Raw genomic sequence first — 18,275 nt, 5'->3', positions numbered from 1 at the left:
CTTAAGATAACATCCTTATCGGTTGTATGGCAAAATGTTTTGAGGGCATAAGGCGAAACGGAAAAAGGCCAAACGGGCATAAATTAGTATACTAAAATATATTATAAAAAAGCGATAGAAAGATTCAGAGAACATAGACATACAAAGTTTGATTTATAATCTGAGTTGGTAGTTTCCACTTTTTTTTTTTTCTCTCTGTAAACTTTTGTGTTTCCCATCGCTAGATTTGCTATCGGTACGATTTTTCTAACATTGACCCATGTTCTTTTATTTCACCAAAGATAATTTGGGATTTTAGCTTTAGTGAAAATGGCAAAACTGCTCTTGTAGAGCAACCTGTAAAAAAACGCTATGTACCTAGGTACAATAAATTGAGTTCTTTTCCTTTTTTGACTTGTAAGATATACTATTTGAAGGCCTTATTTTTGTAACTATTTTCTCATAATGGTTGTGACATAGTTTAGATGGATCTCATAAATTGAGTGGCCTAAATTGTATATTGCACATCTGATATACAGGGTTGTCAAGGGTGTGAAAACGATGGAATAAATTTACAACACTACCAAAACTATGAAATCGAGGTTTATTAGTGTGATGCATGACAGAGTGAAAATATTCCACTTTACATGAGAGCCTCTGCGACCATTTTGGAAGGTATCATACTGGATTTTAATTAATTCAGTGAAATGGGAACTTTACGATCCGATACTATTGTTGAAATAAGGTGTGATTTCGTAACGATATTATGGTAGTTTCCTCTCTGCTTGTTTGCATCCTGAACAAAATTATGATCATAAATTTACAATGACAAGTTTTTATATCTAGACCTATGTGATCAAAATTTCGTTAACAAAGAATATAGAAAACAATCTTGTTAATGTCTTTAAAAATCACACTTTATTTCAAAAATAGTAGTGTATCGTAAAGTCTATATTTCACTTAATTAACTCAAATCCAGTATGACTACTTCCAAAATGGCCGTAGAGGCTCTCATGTAATATGGAATATCTGTACTCTGTCCTGCATTACCCAAAAAGCCTCGATTACATATTTTTAGTAGTGTTCTAAATTTATTTAATCGTTTTCACACCCTTGGAAATCCTGTATATTTAGGGAATATGCAACCAGCGATACCAACCATTGTTTCAATTAATGCATGTAAATGCTTCAGTAGGAGACAAAAAAATGCATAACATTTTGTGATTTCAGCAAAACGTTTATCTGCATAATAAATTTTATGCACACAAGTGCATCAATTAACACAGTTTTCATTATGCATTTAGTTGCATCCTTAAAAATTATGCACCTAAACGTTTTGCTGGAGTCACAAAAGTTATGCATTTTTTTGTGTCAACTAACGCGTCTGTGGTTCTGTGTGTAGAAAGGATTCCCATATGTAGTCGAGATTTTTTTCCGCTCGCAGATAGTCGCTGGCAGTCGGCCAGAGAGTGAACTTGTGTAGTGAGCAGTCGTCGGAGAAAAACTTGAGCAGCGATATTGCATCAAATTTTGCCAAAAGCTTGCCGATAACCAAGCGGAAACCATTGAATCAGATCCTTACATTCAAGTTTGAAGAGAATTCGTGCATGGGGCAATCCAAATGAAATCGACAAAATTTAGTTTTTTATTATTATTTTTTACCTAAGATTGTACCACATTTAGAGAGTTGAAAACAGGTATTCATTTATTTTTTTTTAGCTGCGCAGGCTTTGTCTTAGCGGCCATTTTGAATATGCGCCTGAGCATATTTTGAACTTTTCAGAGGATTCCGTTAAACGCTGTAACTTTTTAGGTTTTAAAGATAATGAGTTCAAATCAAAATCATATGCAAGACAATGAAATGAACAACATTCTGTGTTCTGTGCACATTGAGACGTACTTTAGAATGTCGGGGGAAAAAGCTCTGAAATTGATGTTGGAAACCTAAAATTGTCTGTTTTAGAATGTACATTTTGAAACGAAATAAACGAGACACCTTCAATTTTTAGTCTACATAGAGACTAGATAATACACAACGTCCATAATAAGTTTCAGATCTGAGAACCATACACTTGATTTTCTGGAAATTTTTAAACATTGCGAATTTTCGAAAATCGTGTATTTTCACCATCAAGTATCTCAGGAAGGACACGAGTGAAAAATCGGAAATTGGTAAAATGTGCACAATTTATGAATCATATCTTGTACAAAAAACGGAAGTAGTCTGTTATTTCTTTTCTGCCTATAGCGCTGCTGTTAAGACATCAGTGAGGTAAATAGTTGACTAATTTATGTATAGGGTTTGGCACTGACATTGAAAGTACGACCTATAGGAGTTGTGAACTCTGTGGGTGTGTTTCCGGCGAACTTTAGTGATTGGCATCCACACTGTCATTTGTACATAGTTTAAAAGAGGTTCTTGAGCCATGGGGATGGAAAAAGTTATCAAAAAGATCGTTACCGGTATTTTCCAACTGATGTCTTCAATTCCCCAATTCGCCATTTCTGTCATAAATACAGGCTACGGTATCATTAGGTGCAAATGACAACATGCTATGTTCTGGAAGTACTGAAGTACTGCAATCAGTAAATTTATCTGATTGTGAGTATTCATAACATCTGATTTGTGTTTGTGTCAGACGTACAAATCTATGATATGATCTGGTATTGATAATTCTTTTACAAGTAGCAAATCTCGAATCTCCTGCTGTTTGACTGCACTTCTTTTGATGAAACATAGATAAATTGCATGCCTGTGATACTATATCAATACAAAACCTGCACATCTATTCAGTTTTTAAAATCGTGAATTTCACAACAACTTATAACTCAGAAACTACTCAAGTCTCAGTGATGCAATTTTACCCACTTGTTACTGCACAACTATCGTCTATTTTGTGCAAATCTGGGACTTTTCACTTGCCTCCTTCCTGAGATATTTGATGGTGAAAATACACGATTTTCGAAAACTCACAAAGTTTAAAAATTTCCAAAAAATCAAGTATAAGATTCTCAGATCTGAATTTTATTTGAGACGTTGTTTATTATCTAGTCTCTATGTAGACAAAAATTGAAGGTGGGTTTTATTTATTTCGTTTTAAAATGTACCTTCCAAAAATAGCCATTTCTAGGTTTCCAACTTCAATGTTCAGAACTTCCTTTTTTAACGTTCTAAAGTACGTCTCAATGTGCACAGAACACAGAATGTTGTCTATTCCATTATCTTTCACATGGTTTTGGTTTGAACTCATTATCTTTAAAACCTAAAAAGTTACAGTGTTTAAAAGAATCCTCTGAAAAGTGCAAAATACACTCAGGTGCCTATACAAAATGACCTCCACAAAGAAACCTGTGCAGCTAAAAAATAAATTAATACCCGTTTTCAACTCTCTAAATGTGGTACAATCTTAGGTTAAAAAAAAATAAAAATGAATAAATTTTGTCAGCAACCTTTGACCTGGAAATTGGTCGATTTCATTTGGATTTACCTGCATGAGGAGATTCTCCGTGAAATTAGGTTCATGCTTTCATCGCTAAACACAACATTCATGTATGTCGTCAGGCTTCCTACTCACCTGACATGGCTCCGTGTAACTTTAGGTTATTTCGCAAGCTGAAAATGCCACTAAAAGGGACTCGATTTGAATCAAAAGAAGAAGTCATGCGGAAAACGACGGCACGGTTTCTCACCTTTCCAAAAACTGGGTTCCAGAAGTGTTTCTAATAATGGGGAAGAGCTGGGAGAAGTGTGTGCATTGCCGAGCAGGGGCGGATCCAGGGGGGGGGGGGCGACCGGGGCGATCGCCCCCCCCCCAGAAGGAGTAACTTTCTTATTTTATATATATAAATAAAACCCATCCCAAAGTTTGGAGCCCTTAAAAATAGTAGTATGACAAGCCCCTCCCCCCCCAGAAGTCGGTCCTGGATCCGCCCCTGTTGCCAAGTAGCTATTTTCAAGGGGCTTAATGTTTTGGATTTCCAATTCAATAAATGACTTTTTGGTAAGCGAAGGTTCAATACTTTTTGAACATACCTCGATATACATATATAAATACAGGTCAAACTAAGAACCACCTTTCTTTTTAAGTCGATTAAAAACGAATGATTCCGCAGATACTCAACACCTTATGTATGGACACAATTAGTGTTGTAAAAAAACGGTTTTTTTTCTGTGAAGTTTTTTTTCAATAAAAAACGTTCTTTTTCATGTTTTTTTTCAAATGTCTGTTTTTTTTCTGGCAGCTATTATTTATTGATTTATCTTGAAGATTATTGAAATAATCAATAGAACTTGAATCGAAGCCCTCGTAACTTACAAATCGTTTGTTTCCTTGTACCTATACGGGCAAAATCGTGTGATTATTCCATTCGGACACAGATCATTTTTGGCGTTTTCCTACTTTGTCAATTAGTGACTTATTGCTCAAAAACCATTTACCCTATTGAGCTGGTTAAGACCTTGTTTTTTAGAAAAGGAATGTGGCTATTTTTTGGTGTACATTACATTGCAGTTTTGCGAGCGGGTGGGAAATTACTGAGGGAAATGTAGGGGTGAAAATTTACAAAAAATCCCTAACCGAATTTCAAGATTTTTGTATCTAGCACCACTGATGCCATATGGGTCTAAGTCACCTAAAAAAATTCTTTGGTGGTTGACAAGGTACAGTGAAAATCTAAAGTCGCTGTCTTCCATTCAAAGAGAGAAAGAAAAATTCTCTGTTTCCATACACATGAAATGTTGACACTTTTTACGCCACAGAAGCAAAAACCAACAGATATGCCGGGGCTACAGCTTCTCTAATTATCCTATTGAAACTTTTTATGGTGCGTTCTGTAGGCTAAAGAGAAGGCTTTCAGGTAGTGGTACATTTGTGGCAACGTAGCGAGCAAGAGGGAAATAATAGAGGGGAAAGGGAAATTTGCCAATTTTTTTTTATACTTAAAATCAGGAATTAATTGTTTTGGCTGGAAACACTGTCATAAAACAGACGTAAAGTATCTGAAAGTAAACCTTCGTACCCCAAGAATACTTCCTACAAGTATCATGGCGATATCTAACAAAGTAAGCATGATTTTTTTTAAAAAAAATCTCATTCTACCTCAGAAATTCACAATTTTCTTAACATTTACAGAACATAGTTTATTATAAGCCTTCACTGTACTTCCCCTAATTATTCTACCGAAACTTTTTATGGTGTGCTGTGTAGGCCAAGGCGAGGCTTTCAGACAGTGGTACGTCTGTTCGAATGTAGCCAACAAGAGGGAAATAATAGACACAAAAAGGGATTTTTTCACAAAATTTCTTCCTAAAATCGGAAATTAAAATTTTCAGTAGCTGGCAACAGTGCTAGCAGACACACACAAACTATCTTAAAAGAAGCTTCGGTATCCCTATAATATACCCTACAAGTATTGTGACAATATCTAATAAAGTATGCAGGTAATTAAAAAATATTTCAGTCTACCTAAAAAAAATCACAGTTATCTTTCCACTTAGAGAACAAGATCTACTGTAAACCTTAACTGTACTTCCCCTAACTATCCTATTGAAACTTTCTATAGTGCGTTGTGAAGGGTAAAGACAAGACTTTCAGATACTGGCACTTTTGTTCCTATGTAGCCAACAAGAGGGATATAATAGACAAAACACGTAACTTTCCCCTAACATATTGAATTAAAATTTTCCGTAGGTGGCAACACTGCCACCAGACAGACGAAAACTATCTTAAAATAAACACTGGTACATTACTAATATATCCTACAAGTATCATGGCGATATTTAAGAAACAATGCTTTTAATTACCAAAAATATATTTCGATGAAGAGAAAAGTAGGGGAAAATCAAGAGTTAGAACCTTAGTCCGAATTTTTCGTGCTTCCCCTAATTACCCCACTGTAACGATATGTACCCGAGTTTGTTCAGTAAGAACAAATGTTCGACTGACGTAAGTTGACTTGCATTCCGACGTATAGGTACGGTTTATAACAAAAATTTCGAATTTTTTGCCCAAATTAAAGGAGATTTTAATTTCCGTAGTTGGCAACACTGCGCGCAAGCCCGTCCAATTGATGTCAACAATTAGGTATCCATCGGACGTATCTACTTGACAAGTCTTAAGGAGGTCTCTCTACAACGAATGAAGCTACAGGGGAAAAGTAATAAAGAAAATTCTCGAATTTTTGACTGGGGTGAAATTTGAGAGGGAAATTCGACACACAGAAGAAAAAGAAACTAAAATGATAAACTATGGACCAACCATATTTGGCAAGAAATATATATATATACCGATATCTTAATTAGTGACCATACAGGAGCGGATTAAAAAAATGACATATCCGTATGTGCCCCTTTGGCCACCTGGGTCCGAAAGGGTTACGAGTATACATTTAATTACATTTTTTGACTACTAACTTGTGTTGTTGTATTAATTATAGTCTTGACTAATAATAATATCGTTGTTGTAAACAATCACAATTTCTCCTTTTTACATCTTAGTTCCAATACTGATGCTGAGAAATGCAGGGTGTTTCAAAATGAATATCGGGGAATTAAGTCTTCGCAGTACTTATTACATTTTACGCACAATTATAAACAATACATCAAATAAAAGAACACCTCAAACAGTTTTTGCTTCAAGTGTTCGATGTGAGCTTCATTCGTCACATGGCACACATAGAGTCAGTGGCGGCGGTTAGACGTTAAAAGTGAGGGGGAAAGACATGATCTGAATATTTGTATATAAATGTTAGTTTTCCTGGTTGTTTCTAACATTTTGTTTGACGAAAGGTTGTATAACTAATAGGATACTATATTTTCAGTTAAAATACCGTATATCGTATATAATAGTTTATTAAGTAAATTGAGAAGAACAACGCAAGTAGATACTAGCCCTTTGTACTCTTAAACAACGAAAGTGTAAGAAGAGATTTGATTCCTTGCTCATGAACATCTTAAAATTCTGTCTGGAAAATTGTGTGATCAGACCATTTAATAAATTTGCAAAACAAATAAATAGAAAGGATAATATTAATCATAGTAATGAATAATGATGCTTGTTTTGCAAAAGTTATATTGAAACTGAGGATTAATGAAAAACTTAATATTTAATTCCACACATGCTATTAAATGTATGTTATTACTCTTAGAAAATGAAAGACAGTAAATACTACAAGCATATGCTACGACATTTAAAGAAATATTTGCTTTTGCAACTTCTTGAAATATGTTCGTTGCCATTAGGTGCAGATTTCACTTTCTTGGAACACATCAAAACACAACAATACTTACAATCCACACTTCAGTTATACAAAATAAACTTAAAACCTAGAATTATGTTCAATTTACTAAATTTTATTGTATATACACTCGTACATCCTTAAACACAACACTTCACTCGTATATTACACTACAAAACAATGGAAAAGGTAGAAGTTGTTTCTTATCACGCTCTTTTTAATCGATATTCCTTACTTTAGAAAGAAGAAAAGACATTTTAGGAACTGTCAATTTTTGTGCAATTAAAGAATAACTTGTGAAATAGGCCCTACTTTTTTGCATAATGTTCTTTCGATTAGCTTCAAAGCGGCTCACTAACATATCGAGCCCTTGTAAGAAGAAATGAAAGTATGCTGAAATTGTGCTCCAATAGGTTATTTTTTGGGGTTATTTTCTGTGGCGATTAAAACGCAATTACTGTAGCTTTCTTTACTCCACGGGAAGACAACCAATACGTATTCACGCAACAGCAAATATTATATGGCAGCATTTTTTCCTATTAATCAGTAACACATACAAAATCGTTACATTTCCAAATGAAACTATATACATTAATTGGTTACTTAAAAAAAGTGCGGGGGCAACTGCCCCCCTTTGCCCCCCCTAATCGCCGCCCATGCATAGAGTCAATAGGTGAGAAAGGCCCATAAACTTTCCGCCATATGGCACAAAACATTCAATTCACACAGACGGTTGCACTGTAACTACAGATTCAGTCTTTGCAAAGTTAAAACACACAAAGCTTTCTGGTCTCTAGTCTCCATCTTTGCTACTTGCTCTTTCTAACGGCAGACAGAGGAAACAATGCATGGCATGCGTGTGTACAAAACTGTTTGAGTTGCTCTTTTATTTGATAATACTTATAATTGTAAGTTAATTGTAATAGATACTACAAAGTTTCAAAACCCTAATATTCATTTTGAAACACCCTGCATTACTTCAAATTATGTCATCCTATATTCATGTCTTGTATGTACACTCATGTCCAAGATTATTGTTGTATGTCTATAAATATGTTGTTGTAGGAATATAATTTGATAACGAATCCGCCTGGTATTTGTTATAATATTAGTATGTGTATAATCGGCAAAGACATGTATGTGGCAAATTTCATGTCAAAACAGCAGTAAATAAGAACAATAAAACAAAAATAAAACTTTCTTTCCATTTAGCAACAGTTTCTTTTACTCTTTCTCATTTTCGTATTTATAATTCTTTTCCTTTGAAATTTACAACAAATATACATTTTCCGATTATACACGTAATATTAAAAGTACCCTGCAAAATCATTATCAAATTATATTCTTACAAGAAGACAGTTATAGATATGCGACAATCATTGTGGACATGAATGTACATATCATCGGGCTGACCCCAGGCAATTTGTCGCCCGCGCAATGACGTAATTTGCCGCCTAAATCTTTCTCCAGAAAGAACAAATCTTAAAAGTCACGATTTTAAGTATGCTACTCCAGCATGAACAACGAAAGGGAGGGAAACTACACTCGCACTCAGAAAGGCTTAAATACTTACTACAAATACAATATTGTTGTGTCTGTTTTTTTCTTTAAATATTAATCTATTATGTTAGTGAAAGATAAAGCAAATACATCTGAAAGATGGTAATCCTTTTTATAGAATTCAATATCGAGTTTCAATCTCAACATATTAGTTTGCAATTATAGTGCAACTAGCTCTTTTACCTTTATTTCTTTATTTTCCTTCTACATCTGTTATTTTTTTTAAAGTGTTTCCACTTTCCATGATAACAATCTTATTTGCGACAAAGACAAGAGAAGCTTTCGTATCAGAACTTTGATAACTAACCAAAGGGGACAGGCATTCGAGAATTGAGTTCCTGCATTTGACAACAATCAAGCAATTTATTATGGGATTTATTTTACCATTTGCTTTAGCACTGATCATGTTACTTAAAGTAATGCGACCTAAACATAATTTATGAATGTAGTATTCAAATAGAAGGTCAGCTTAGTCAGTGGTGCCCACCCCCTCATGTCCATGACGCACCCCCCTCAATTGTCTATCCGTAGGTGTTCTTCCATGAAAAAAAAACAATCTTTTCGATTAATTTTTACACACCCTCAAGCATATTTATATAGATTTTAATCCCCCCAAATATTTCAATGACGCAATTTGCGTCAAAGCCCCCCTGGCTTAGTAAATTTAGCTACCATGATCATGAAGTCTATCTCCAACAAGAAATATTTATTTTAAATAAAACACTTATGACAGATATTGCAGCCCAGTGCAAATGCACGTGTTGCACATATGGTAGAGCCAGCAATGCATATCATATATCTAGTCGACAAATTATTTATATGATATTCAAAAAATATTAGTAGGCAAATTAGTATTAGTTTTTACCTTTAGACAAGTTATTTGCATTTTATACTGTTCGTGATATTATTTTCGTACTTATTAAAGGCTTACTTTCACGGAAAAAAAAAAAAACAAATTTTCATTTATACTTTTATTTCTTCGTTGATATTGGTGAAACAGTACAGAAACACGGATTATTAGTAGGTACGCTACTCATATAAATTGTAAAATATTTGTACCGTATCAGTATCTAGTGTTTAATTTATGTTGCATTTTATGGTAATTACACCCACATAAAAATACTTCAGACTTAAATGACGTAAGATACATTACAAATGACTATTTGAAAAAAAACGAAATTTAGAAAAAAAACGAGAGGCAATGTTTTTTTTCTAAAAAAAACGTACATTTCTAAAAAAAAAACGAACGGTTTTTTTTCTATTTACAACACTAGACACAATAACGAGTTTTGAAAAGAGAAGAAAATAAATTTATGTTCAAAATACTGTTTCTCGAAACGTATAATGTACAGAAGATAAAAGCGTAATATTTATAAAGTCAAGATAAAACTAATCAGTCGTTATCTTTTGATAATCGATAACCTGTTTTCATAACCTATAGAAAAACTCTTCTAGATCTGTCAGAACTTCTGTTATTTATGTCAGATAACTGATAAAATAACAATTATTGTATAATCTCTCCAGTGTTGTTTCAAAGTTACCGTAGAGAAACAACGCGAAACTAACATGTAAGTACCAAATACAATATTAACGATATACATTTTAACCCTATATTGCATCTTGTTAAAACAAATTTTGCATCTAAATAAAAACAACTATTTGCGTTGTTGAATGTTTGTTAATAGCTTTTCATTGTCTTGTAACATCCGGTTAAAGGAAAATGATAATGATTCTATACAGTTGTGCATTTCAATTTTTAAAGGGGGTGAGCTTGAATTATATAAGTGGATCATGAAAATTTGAATATATATAAAATTTTCATATATATATACAGGGGCGGATCCAGGATATGATCAAGGGAGGGGCTAAACCATATTTTGCCGTTTTGTCCAGTGTAAAGCAGGATTGAAGCCCATTTTATCCAGTGTATACCTGAGCGTCAAGGGTGGAGCTATAGCCCCTATAGCCCCCCTTAGATCCGCCACTATATATATATGAAAATTATATAGCCTTTGAGTGTAGCCACGGGAATGGGGATCTCGCCTTTAAATTGAGTTCATATATGGTTATTTAACATGGGGCCAATGTGGCTCAGTGGTATAGCCCTTATCTCTGGTGTATGGGGTCCTTGGTTCGATCCTCGGCTAAGTACGTTTGTGGTGGACAACACTGTGTTCGTAGGTTGTCTCGGGGTTGTCCTGTCTCCTCCCAATTTCTCATTCTACCAATTGTTCCATCCTCATTCATTTGCCTTAATCAACGTTTCCCTTAGACTAACGTTAAACTTAAATACATTTTTTGTTTATTAAACTTGCTTACTATTTACAGCCAATGGAGAATGTTTATAATAGAAAATGAAACAAAAACGTAGCCATTTTAAATGAGGCCAACACATTAAAGTAATTAAAACAACTGGAATTAATAGTCTATTTTGTTACACTCATCTACTTAACTGTAAATTGTGATGATTTTTTAGTTTTTTTTTTTAAATTGTATTCGTATCTGTATAAACAAAGGGTGGAACAAATCGACTTCGAGAAGTATTTTTTGTTTTTTTATGAGTAGTTTATCAATATATTTCATACAACTCGTGATTCAAAGCTAAACTTCACACGGGGGCCGCGGTGGCTCAGTGGTAGAGCGTTCACCTCTGGTGCTTGGGGTCCCGGGTTCGATCCCAGCCTTTGTGGTGGACAAACACCGTGTGCGTGGGTTTTCTCGGGGTTCTCCCGTTTCTTCCCACTTTCTTCATTCCATCATTTCATTCATTACTCCTCATCACCATCTCCTTTAGCCTAACCGGCATACCGTGGGACGTAAAACTCAAAGATTTCATTTCATTTCATTTCTAAACTTCACACATTGTCAATACCCATGTTTCAATGAAATGGCATTCTTCAAATGTAATAATAATATAACGTATGTACTGACGCAAGTCCCAGGGGGATGAGGGGGACATGTCTCCCTCAATCTTAGAATTGGGGGACTGTCCCTCCAATAATCCGATTTGAAATGTGATTTTTGGGGAGAAATTATGATTTCTGTCCGACTGGCACTAGATCTACATCGCCTGATATACGTATAATATACAACAGATTCATCTCACAAATCAGATTCATCTACAGTAATACGAGTCTTCCCTCGTTCTCAGAATATGCCTCAAATCTGCCTGCCTCCCATTGTTTGCTCCCCTGACCCTCCACAACATTGTTTTTCAACTTCATAAGTATTTTGAACATCGCTTTAAGAAAAAAAAGAAAGAAAGAAAGATTATGGGAACGGTCTTACCCATCACCCTCCCAATGTTGAAGACAAATTCGTGCTGCTGAACTATGTACGAATGTATATACGTATAATATGTTATTAACGCTTTCATATTTGAAGAAAACTTGATTTGTTTTTAAGGGGGGATGTCCGTGTTTTGGCTGCTTGCGAGAAATTTGCCAACCAACACCTTGCTATTGCTAGCAGAAGTTTAATTCTTGGTCGGTAGATGTGTATAGTAGCTCTGTGTCTCTGTATTAATTTTTTCACCTAAATCTTGCCTTTTACGCATATGGCATGGGCTCATATTTTTTTTTTTAGCTATGTTTGTACTTTTTTTTTTGGAAACTACTTAAAAAAAACTACTGAAGGGATTCGTTTAATTTTTATACCACGATCCCTACACTAGCTGGTAATGCTACGGAACTAGGATTAAACGGCGTTACAAACATCTTGGCATTTGAAGGCGGCGCTCCAAGTTCTCTTTAAATGCTGCTAGCAAATGAGAGCTCAGCAGTATTGCCATGTTTATTTTGTACACATCCACTCTATCCTCTGCCACCTGATCGCGCTATAGTTCGTCTGCATCGCCATAGCCATACACCTTACCACTCGGCAACATCGCGTCAGAGCTTGCGTTTTATTCGTTTAGCTGAAATGCCAAAATGTTTGTCACAGGCTTTAGTTTTCTAGGCTACATACAAAGCTAATAATTATTTTTTTTAAATCGAAGTATTTAATTAATGTGATTTTTTATATTCATGAAACAATAATTAAGAGAAATAAAGGAACTATGCTATAATTCTAATTCAGTAAGTAGAGGTACATATGAGTACCTCTATTGTGCAAAATTTGGTTACTTTAGCATTAATAGTTTGTGAGAAAATGGTACATGTATGTCCAAAAATGTAATTCTGAGAAATTAAACGTTTAAAATTTACAATGGATTTTCATCAATAAGGACGATCACATAATTCAGAAAGCACGATAACCATATTCTTCGTCTTCGGCTGTGTCTTCTTCATCCTTCCTACACCTTCTTTTCCTCATTCTTGATTCCTTGGTAATTTTCAAGATTGCCAACTCAGGTTTCGTTATACGCCTTCTGTCTATGTTTCGTAGAAGTTTGGAGGTGTATTCACCGCTTGAAATTCTCATCTTCTCCAGAACACCAGTTCTTGCTTCACGGCTACCATTAAAACAGAGAACAGCATCATACACTTCAATTTGTACAATTTTGAGCCCGCAAATGTAGTTTTTGTGCATTGTTGCCATATCGGTGCATTGAAACTTTCATTAGGGATTCGGTGGTTACCCATGCAAACATTTTCCTAAAAGGGCGGGATCCACAAGAGCTCAGCAGATAGGTTTGATGGCATCCATCACTGCAGCACGTAATGAATGTCTATGTTCATAATGTTCTTCAGTTGCTTGAGATCTCTTATACCCACACCAAGATTTTCTCCTTTGGGACAAAGCATATGCGTTGGTTTCTCGTCAGTTGAATATTCATGAAAGTAAGGTGTCCACACTGTTCTCTTTATCTCCTGCAGATCGCCAACGTCTTCCCTGGTTGCTTTATATACCTCTAAGTTATCAATTTCTTTGGCACTAAGTTTACTAACACAGACTAATAAGGAAAACAAAGAACTGTGAACGCAGAACAGTAAACAACAGTAAGCAAAATGATCTGTGCATTCTTTTCGGAACGGCAAAGCAAAAATATATTTACTACATCATTACAGAAGAGTAGGATTGTCAAACAACCTGGAATGAACGTCGCAACGGAAAATAGATATATTTAAGCCTGAAAATACAACGGAAGCACACAATAATTTGCATTTCTCGAAGGGAATCTCATGTCGTATGAACAGGAAACTTTCCGCAATAAAACTTCAAAGACTGTAGATTCTGAAAATGCTACTTTTGAAAAATCGAAAATTTTGACCCCAAACACGGACATCCCCCCTAATATGTACGAGCCTGGGCCTTTGAGAAAGCAATCTGTCCGTCCTTTAAAAGAAAAAAAAAGTATTGTCTACACGGCTGATTTAACTTTAGAAAGAAATAGCTACAAATAACTAAATGAAGCACAATGAAGAACTCAAGTTCCCTCCAATGCATATTTTAAGACATTTTCACTAGGGGACTAGAACTTAAGAACAGCTTGCATCATGATATAAGGAATCAAATTAAAGGTCTCGTAAAGCCCCGTTACACACTAACATTTTGTGTCACACACTTAAGTCGCCTCGCCTAGAAGGAACATGTCAGTGAACACTGAATATCACACTTTATAGTATCACACTTTCTGTAATATATTTTATAAAGTATGCATTAGAAGACACGGAAAATATGGGCGGATTTAAGCATCGTCCACGATACGCTATCTAGACGGGATCCCCTTAACTATGTTTTAACTAACTCTAATCCAAAGATGACCGACGATATCCCTTTCCACATGGGCGTTGAAATTCTTAGATTATTTTCATGAAACTGGTTTTTATGAAACATGTACGGTAGAGCGTCGATTATCCGAAGTAATTGGGGGACATGGGTGTTCGGAAAACTGGTTTGTTTGGATAATCGAACTGTACATGTTTATTTGCCAAAAAGAAGTACTGTACAGTAAATTTATTCATAAAAAGAAGTGTGCTGATTGTTGAAACACAGCGACTGGCGGCTTGGCCGGTCAGCAGCGCCTTATGAAGGCCCCAGTAGAAGCAATGTTCCGCCAGCGGTGGCTCAGTGCGGCGACTACTGTGGGAAACTTGGTTTGGGAGTGAGGGGGATGATGGACGGTAGGGTGGGAGAGTAACAGGTGCGAACGAGTACACAGTTCGGTTAAGCGGTCGTTCGGTTGACCGACCTTCGGATAATCGACGCTCTACTGTATAGAACATTTTGATTAAAACAATGCGTGGGTCAGTCGTAGGTTCTGAGAAAGTGGACCCGCACAATTGTGCGTGTTTTGAAGCCGTAGTGAGCGTGAAAAATGAAAAATTGTCGCTTGTGTAATACAGAAAAGCTACCCGCACGATTGTGCGGGTTTGGGCGGAAAGGGATAAAATGTACCAAAAGTAATCACGACGTCCAAAGCAAATGATGAAAGAGAAGTGATGATTAGAACAATGATTTACACATAAATCAAATTGAAAGGTTTTATTTACCAAATAAAAACTTCACAATAACATATAATACAACACTATTTTTTCCCTACGTAATCTACCTATTATTCTTTCATACTTTGATGGCATAGCAAAGTTTTGAATTCATTCTTTGATATATTAGATGCACATAGTTTTGCATTTTCCGTAAGAAAATATACAAAGCCTTTTGCATACAACACAGATGTAACAACTATGAAGCAGAATTAAAGTAAGCAAATAAAGAAATAGATCCATTAACCTAAGTAAAATATACATTATTATTTTATGATTTAACACAGGTATCGAACTTACATAAATACAGTGAACAAATACGTGTAACTTAGGGAATTTCTGTGCATATATGAGAGCAACTTCACTTAGTAATTCCAAAAATGAGATTGTGTCGAGTAAAATTGTATATTAACGATATATTTAATTTTCTGTTTGCAAGTTGATGCTTTTTGTTATTCTACACCATGTTATTAATACTTTCCTCACTAAAAGTGAGTTAGTGATTACGCACTTGACGGGCAAAATATATTATACGTTAACACTCCACGCTTCGGTGTGGTAATAATCAACAGAGCGGAGGCTATAGAGAAAGAACATTAAAATCACGGCTCCGATGTCATTTCACTAGTATCGCAGAGGCTGAGTAACGTTATCTGAACACCTTATTTCCATATTACAACGCTAGACTATATTAGTGAAGAAGTCATCATTATAAATTTAGCGACACCGAATCTAGCCAGCTAATTGCAGTGAGGTCATTGACTACTATACATGACGACATTTATAGAATACATATAATAAAGTACCTTATGCATTAATATCACTTACAGAATCATAGCAAGATATCAATACAACAGTTACGTAACAGACAGTAAATACATATATGGAACATCAGAATTCTCGATTATGCTTTTACAAATCATTAAAAGCAAAATTTTTGAACTCTTTGACTTTGAAAAATCACTATCAAAATCTTAATAACTACCTTGAGAACTAAAATATGTCAGAAGGAACGGACATGAACCTATCATCCGGACATCCGAATCAAACCTAGTCCACTCGATAAACATTACAAATATATGTACATGTACAAAAAATTAAGTGATATGGATAACGGAATAAGTAAGTCTCTGGGGCCCATTAACCCTGTTAGTATAAAGAAAATCGTAGACTCGCAGGAAAATAGCTATTGTATCAATACTGTTCATTGGGAAGTCATGGATTATAGTTCATTCTCTTCAGCATGAAACAATCTTTCCAGAGGTGCTATGTATTGGGGCCCATAACATATCTGAACATGGAAGATTGGGAAAATGTCGGGAAAATTCCTTCCAGAAATCCCTTCCATCAACTTTGGAGTGGCCTCGGGTAAAAGCACACAATCCAAATGTATCTAGAAAAATACTACATGGGGATAAGAAATGTGTGTACCAAGTTTTGTATTGATAGACGGATTAGATATGAGGGAAAAGCTTGTATACCAATATACTCTTTCCCTTCAGTAAATCCATGATGAGACAAGTGAGATGTTGTTGATCATTATCTTTCCAAAGACGCAGGAATCCTCTGGCAGTAGCTTTTTTCTACCTTTGTTGCTTCTGCATTTTCAGTGATTGGCGTCCAGTGTGTTTTCGTATATGGTAAGTTGTTCCAAATAGCTTGGCCCAATTTTATCAAATGCTCCACAAAACGCACCTCGAAATAAGTAGGAAAACAAATAATTTAAACATTTATTTCCTTGCCAATTTTCTCAAGCTCTTCGAAACTAAGTCTTAGGCTATTTGAGAAAGCGTTACCCCCTGTAGCGAACGCGGCCAAGGTGGCTATTCAGTGATTTTACTTTACAGTATGAGTTGTAAATCATACTGTGAGCCAGTGGGTTTCCGGGTCTTTTTGTCAGGTCCAGGTGTGTAATAGCAGAGTTCCAATACTCTGCACAAACCATCCTTCCAAGCAGCTGTTTCTTGGTACAATCCCTTTGCCTGGCAACACGTCTTTCCTTTTTTCCCTTCCTTTTGAAATCTTTTAAACAGCAGGCGGTCTATTGTTCCGAAATGCAACAAATACGCCCGAGCTGACGTTTTTATTGCTTTTACGTTTGTGATTAGCCATCTACTTTTAAATACATGGTCAGAGTCTTCCAAGCGTACGCATGAGCGATAAATACACTTTGGGATCGCCTCAAATAGCCGGATACTAAGAGTAAATCTTCGATAATAAGTAGCAACTCACTTCATATTACTCTGCCAAATTTTTGTTTCTGAAATTGTTGATTCCAAATCAGTTAGAACCAAATCCGTTTGGTGGGCAATGCACCATACACAAAAAATATTCCTATCGGGATATTCTTTCATCCGAACCCATAATCCACTTTTTTCGAAAGTATCAGCCTTTTCACCATCAGTAGTCAAGCCTGTAAGTTTTATTTCGCTATATTCTCAATGTTTAAGTATTGCAAACACATTTTAACTGTATCTAGAAGTCCTTCTGCATCTCGTGTATCTCTCTTTATTTCTCCTAGGAACACTATGGTTAATTCTAGATTTTCGGATAAAAATCGAGAAGTGACGAACTTATTATAAACTCCGTACTTGTCTACAGAATCTTCAATGTGTATTGCAAAAATACCAGCTTTTTCCAATTTATCGGAAACTTTTCCGCCGGGTTTCTGTATTGTAGTGATGAAACGAATGGGCTAAATTCTGGAAGTTCAGTAGTTAATCCATTGCCCTTGAAAACCTCAATTAGTACGTTGGTATGCATGTGCGCTGAAGACCGCGAAGGTCTGGAATACGGAGACAGAGATAACTGGCGCCTATCATTGTGAACATCAACTACCATTTCGATCAACAATTTTACTTATTCAGCATTACAAGATGTCAGCGTTTTTATCCAAGGATGTTGATCAGAATGTTTTATCCATTTTCTTGCATTTTATCAACGTTTTCACTAGGCGACATTAAGCGACATGACTGTTCACTCTGCGGCACTAGCTCGCCACTAGGCGACACTTTTGTCACCTAGTTATACCTTATTTTATGCACTGAACCACACTCTACAAAGACCTATGTCCCA

The 18,275-nt window shown here is 35.5% G+C and overlaps 1 protein-coding gene across 2 annotated transcripts in view; it reads left to right on the top strand.

Annotated features, from left to right (window-relative positions):
* Positions 1 to 18,275, top strand: part of LOC145670604 (uncharacterized) — a 123,880-nt gene that overhangs the window by 9,068 nt on the left and 96,537 nt on the right. Inside the window, exon 1 of one of the 2 annotated variants that reach the window (XM_081739398.1) lies at positions 10,244 to 10,343. The exons of the other annotated variant lie outside the window; for it this stretch is intronic. Coding sequence (XP_081595524.1) covers positions 10,342 to 10,343 — 2 coding nt within the window. The 5' untranslated portion in view covers positions 10,244 to 10,341. Of the gene's footprint in view, positions 1 to 10,243; positions 10,344 to 18,275 lie in introns of those variants that run through there. 2 annotated transcript variants of the gene reach the window in all.

Source organism: Thermobia domestica, chromosome 14 (genome assembly GCF_964235325.1).
Source record: "Thermobia domestica chromosome 14, izTheDome1.hap1.1, whole genome shotgun sequence".
Classification (NCBI taxonomy): domain Eukaryota; kingdom Metazoa; phylum Arthropoda; class Insecta; order Zygentoma; family Lepismatidae; genus Thermobia; species Thermobia domestica.
Note: the sequence above shows the minus strand (reverse complement) of the source record. Positions and strands in the feature narration are given on the sequence as shown.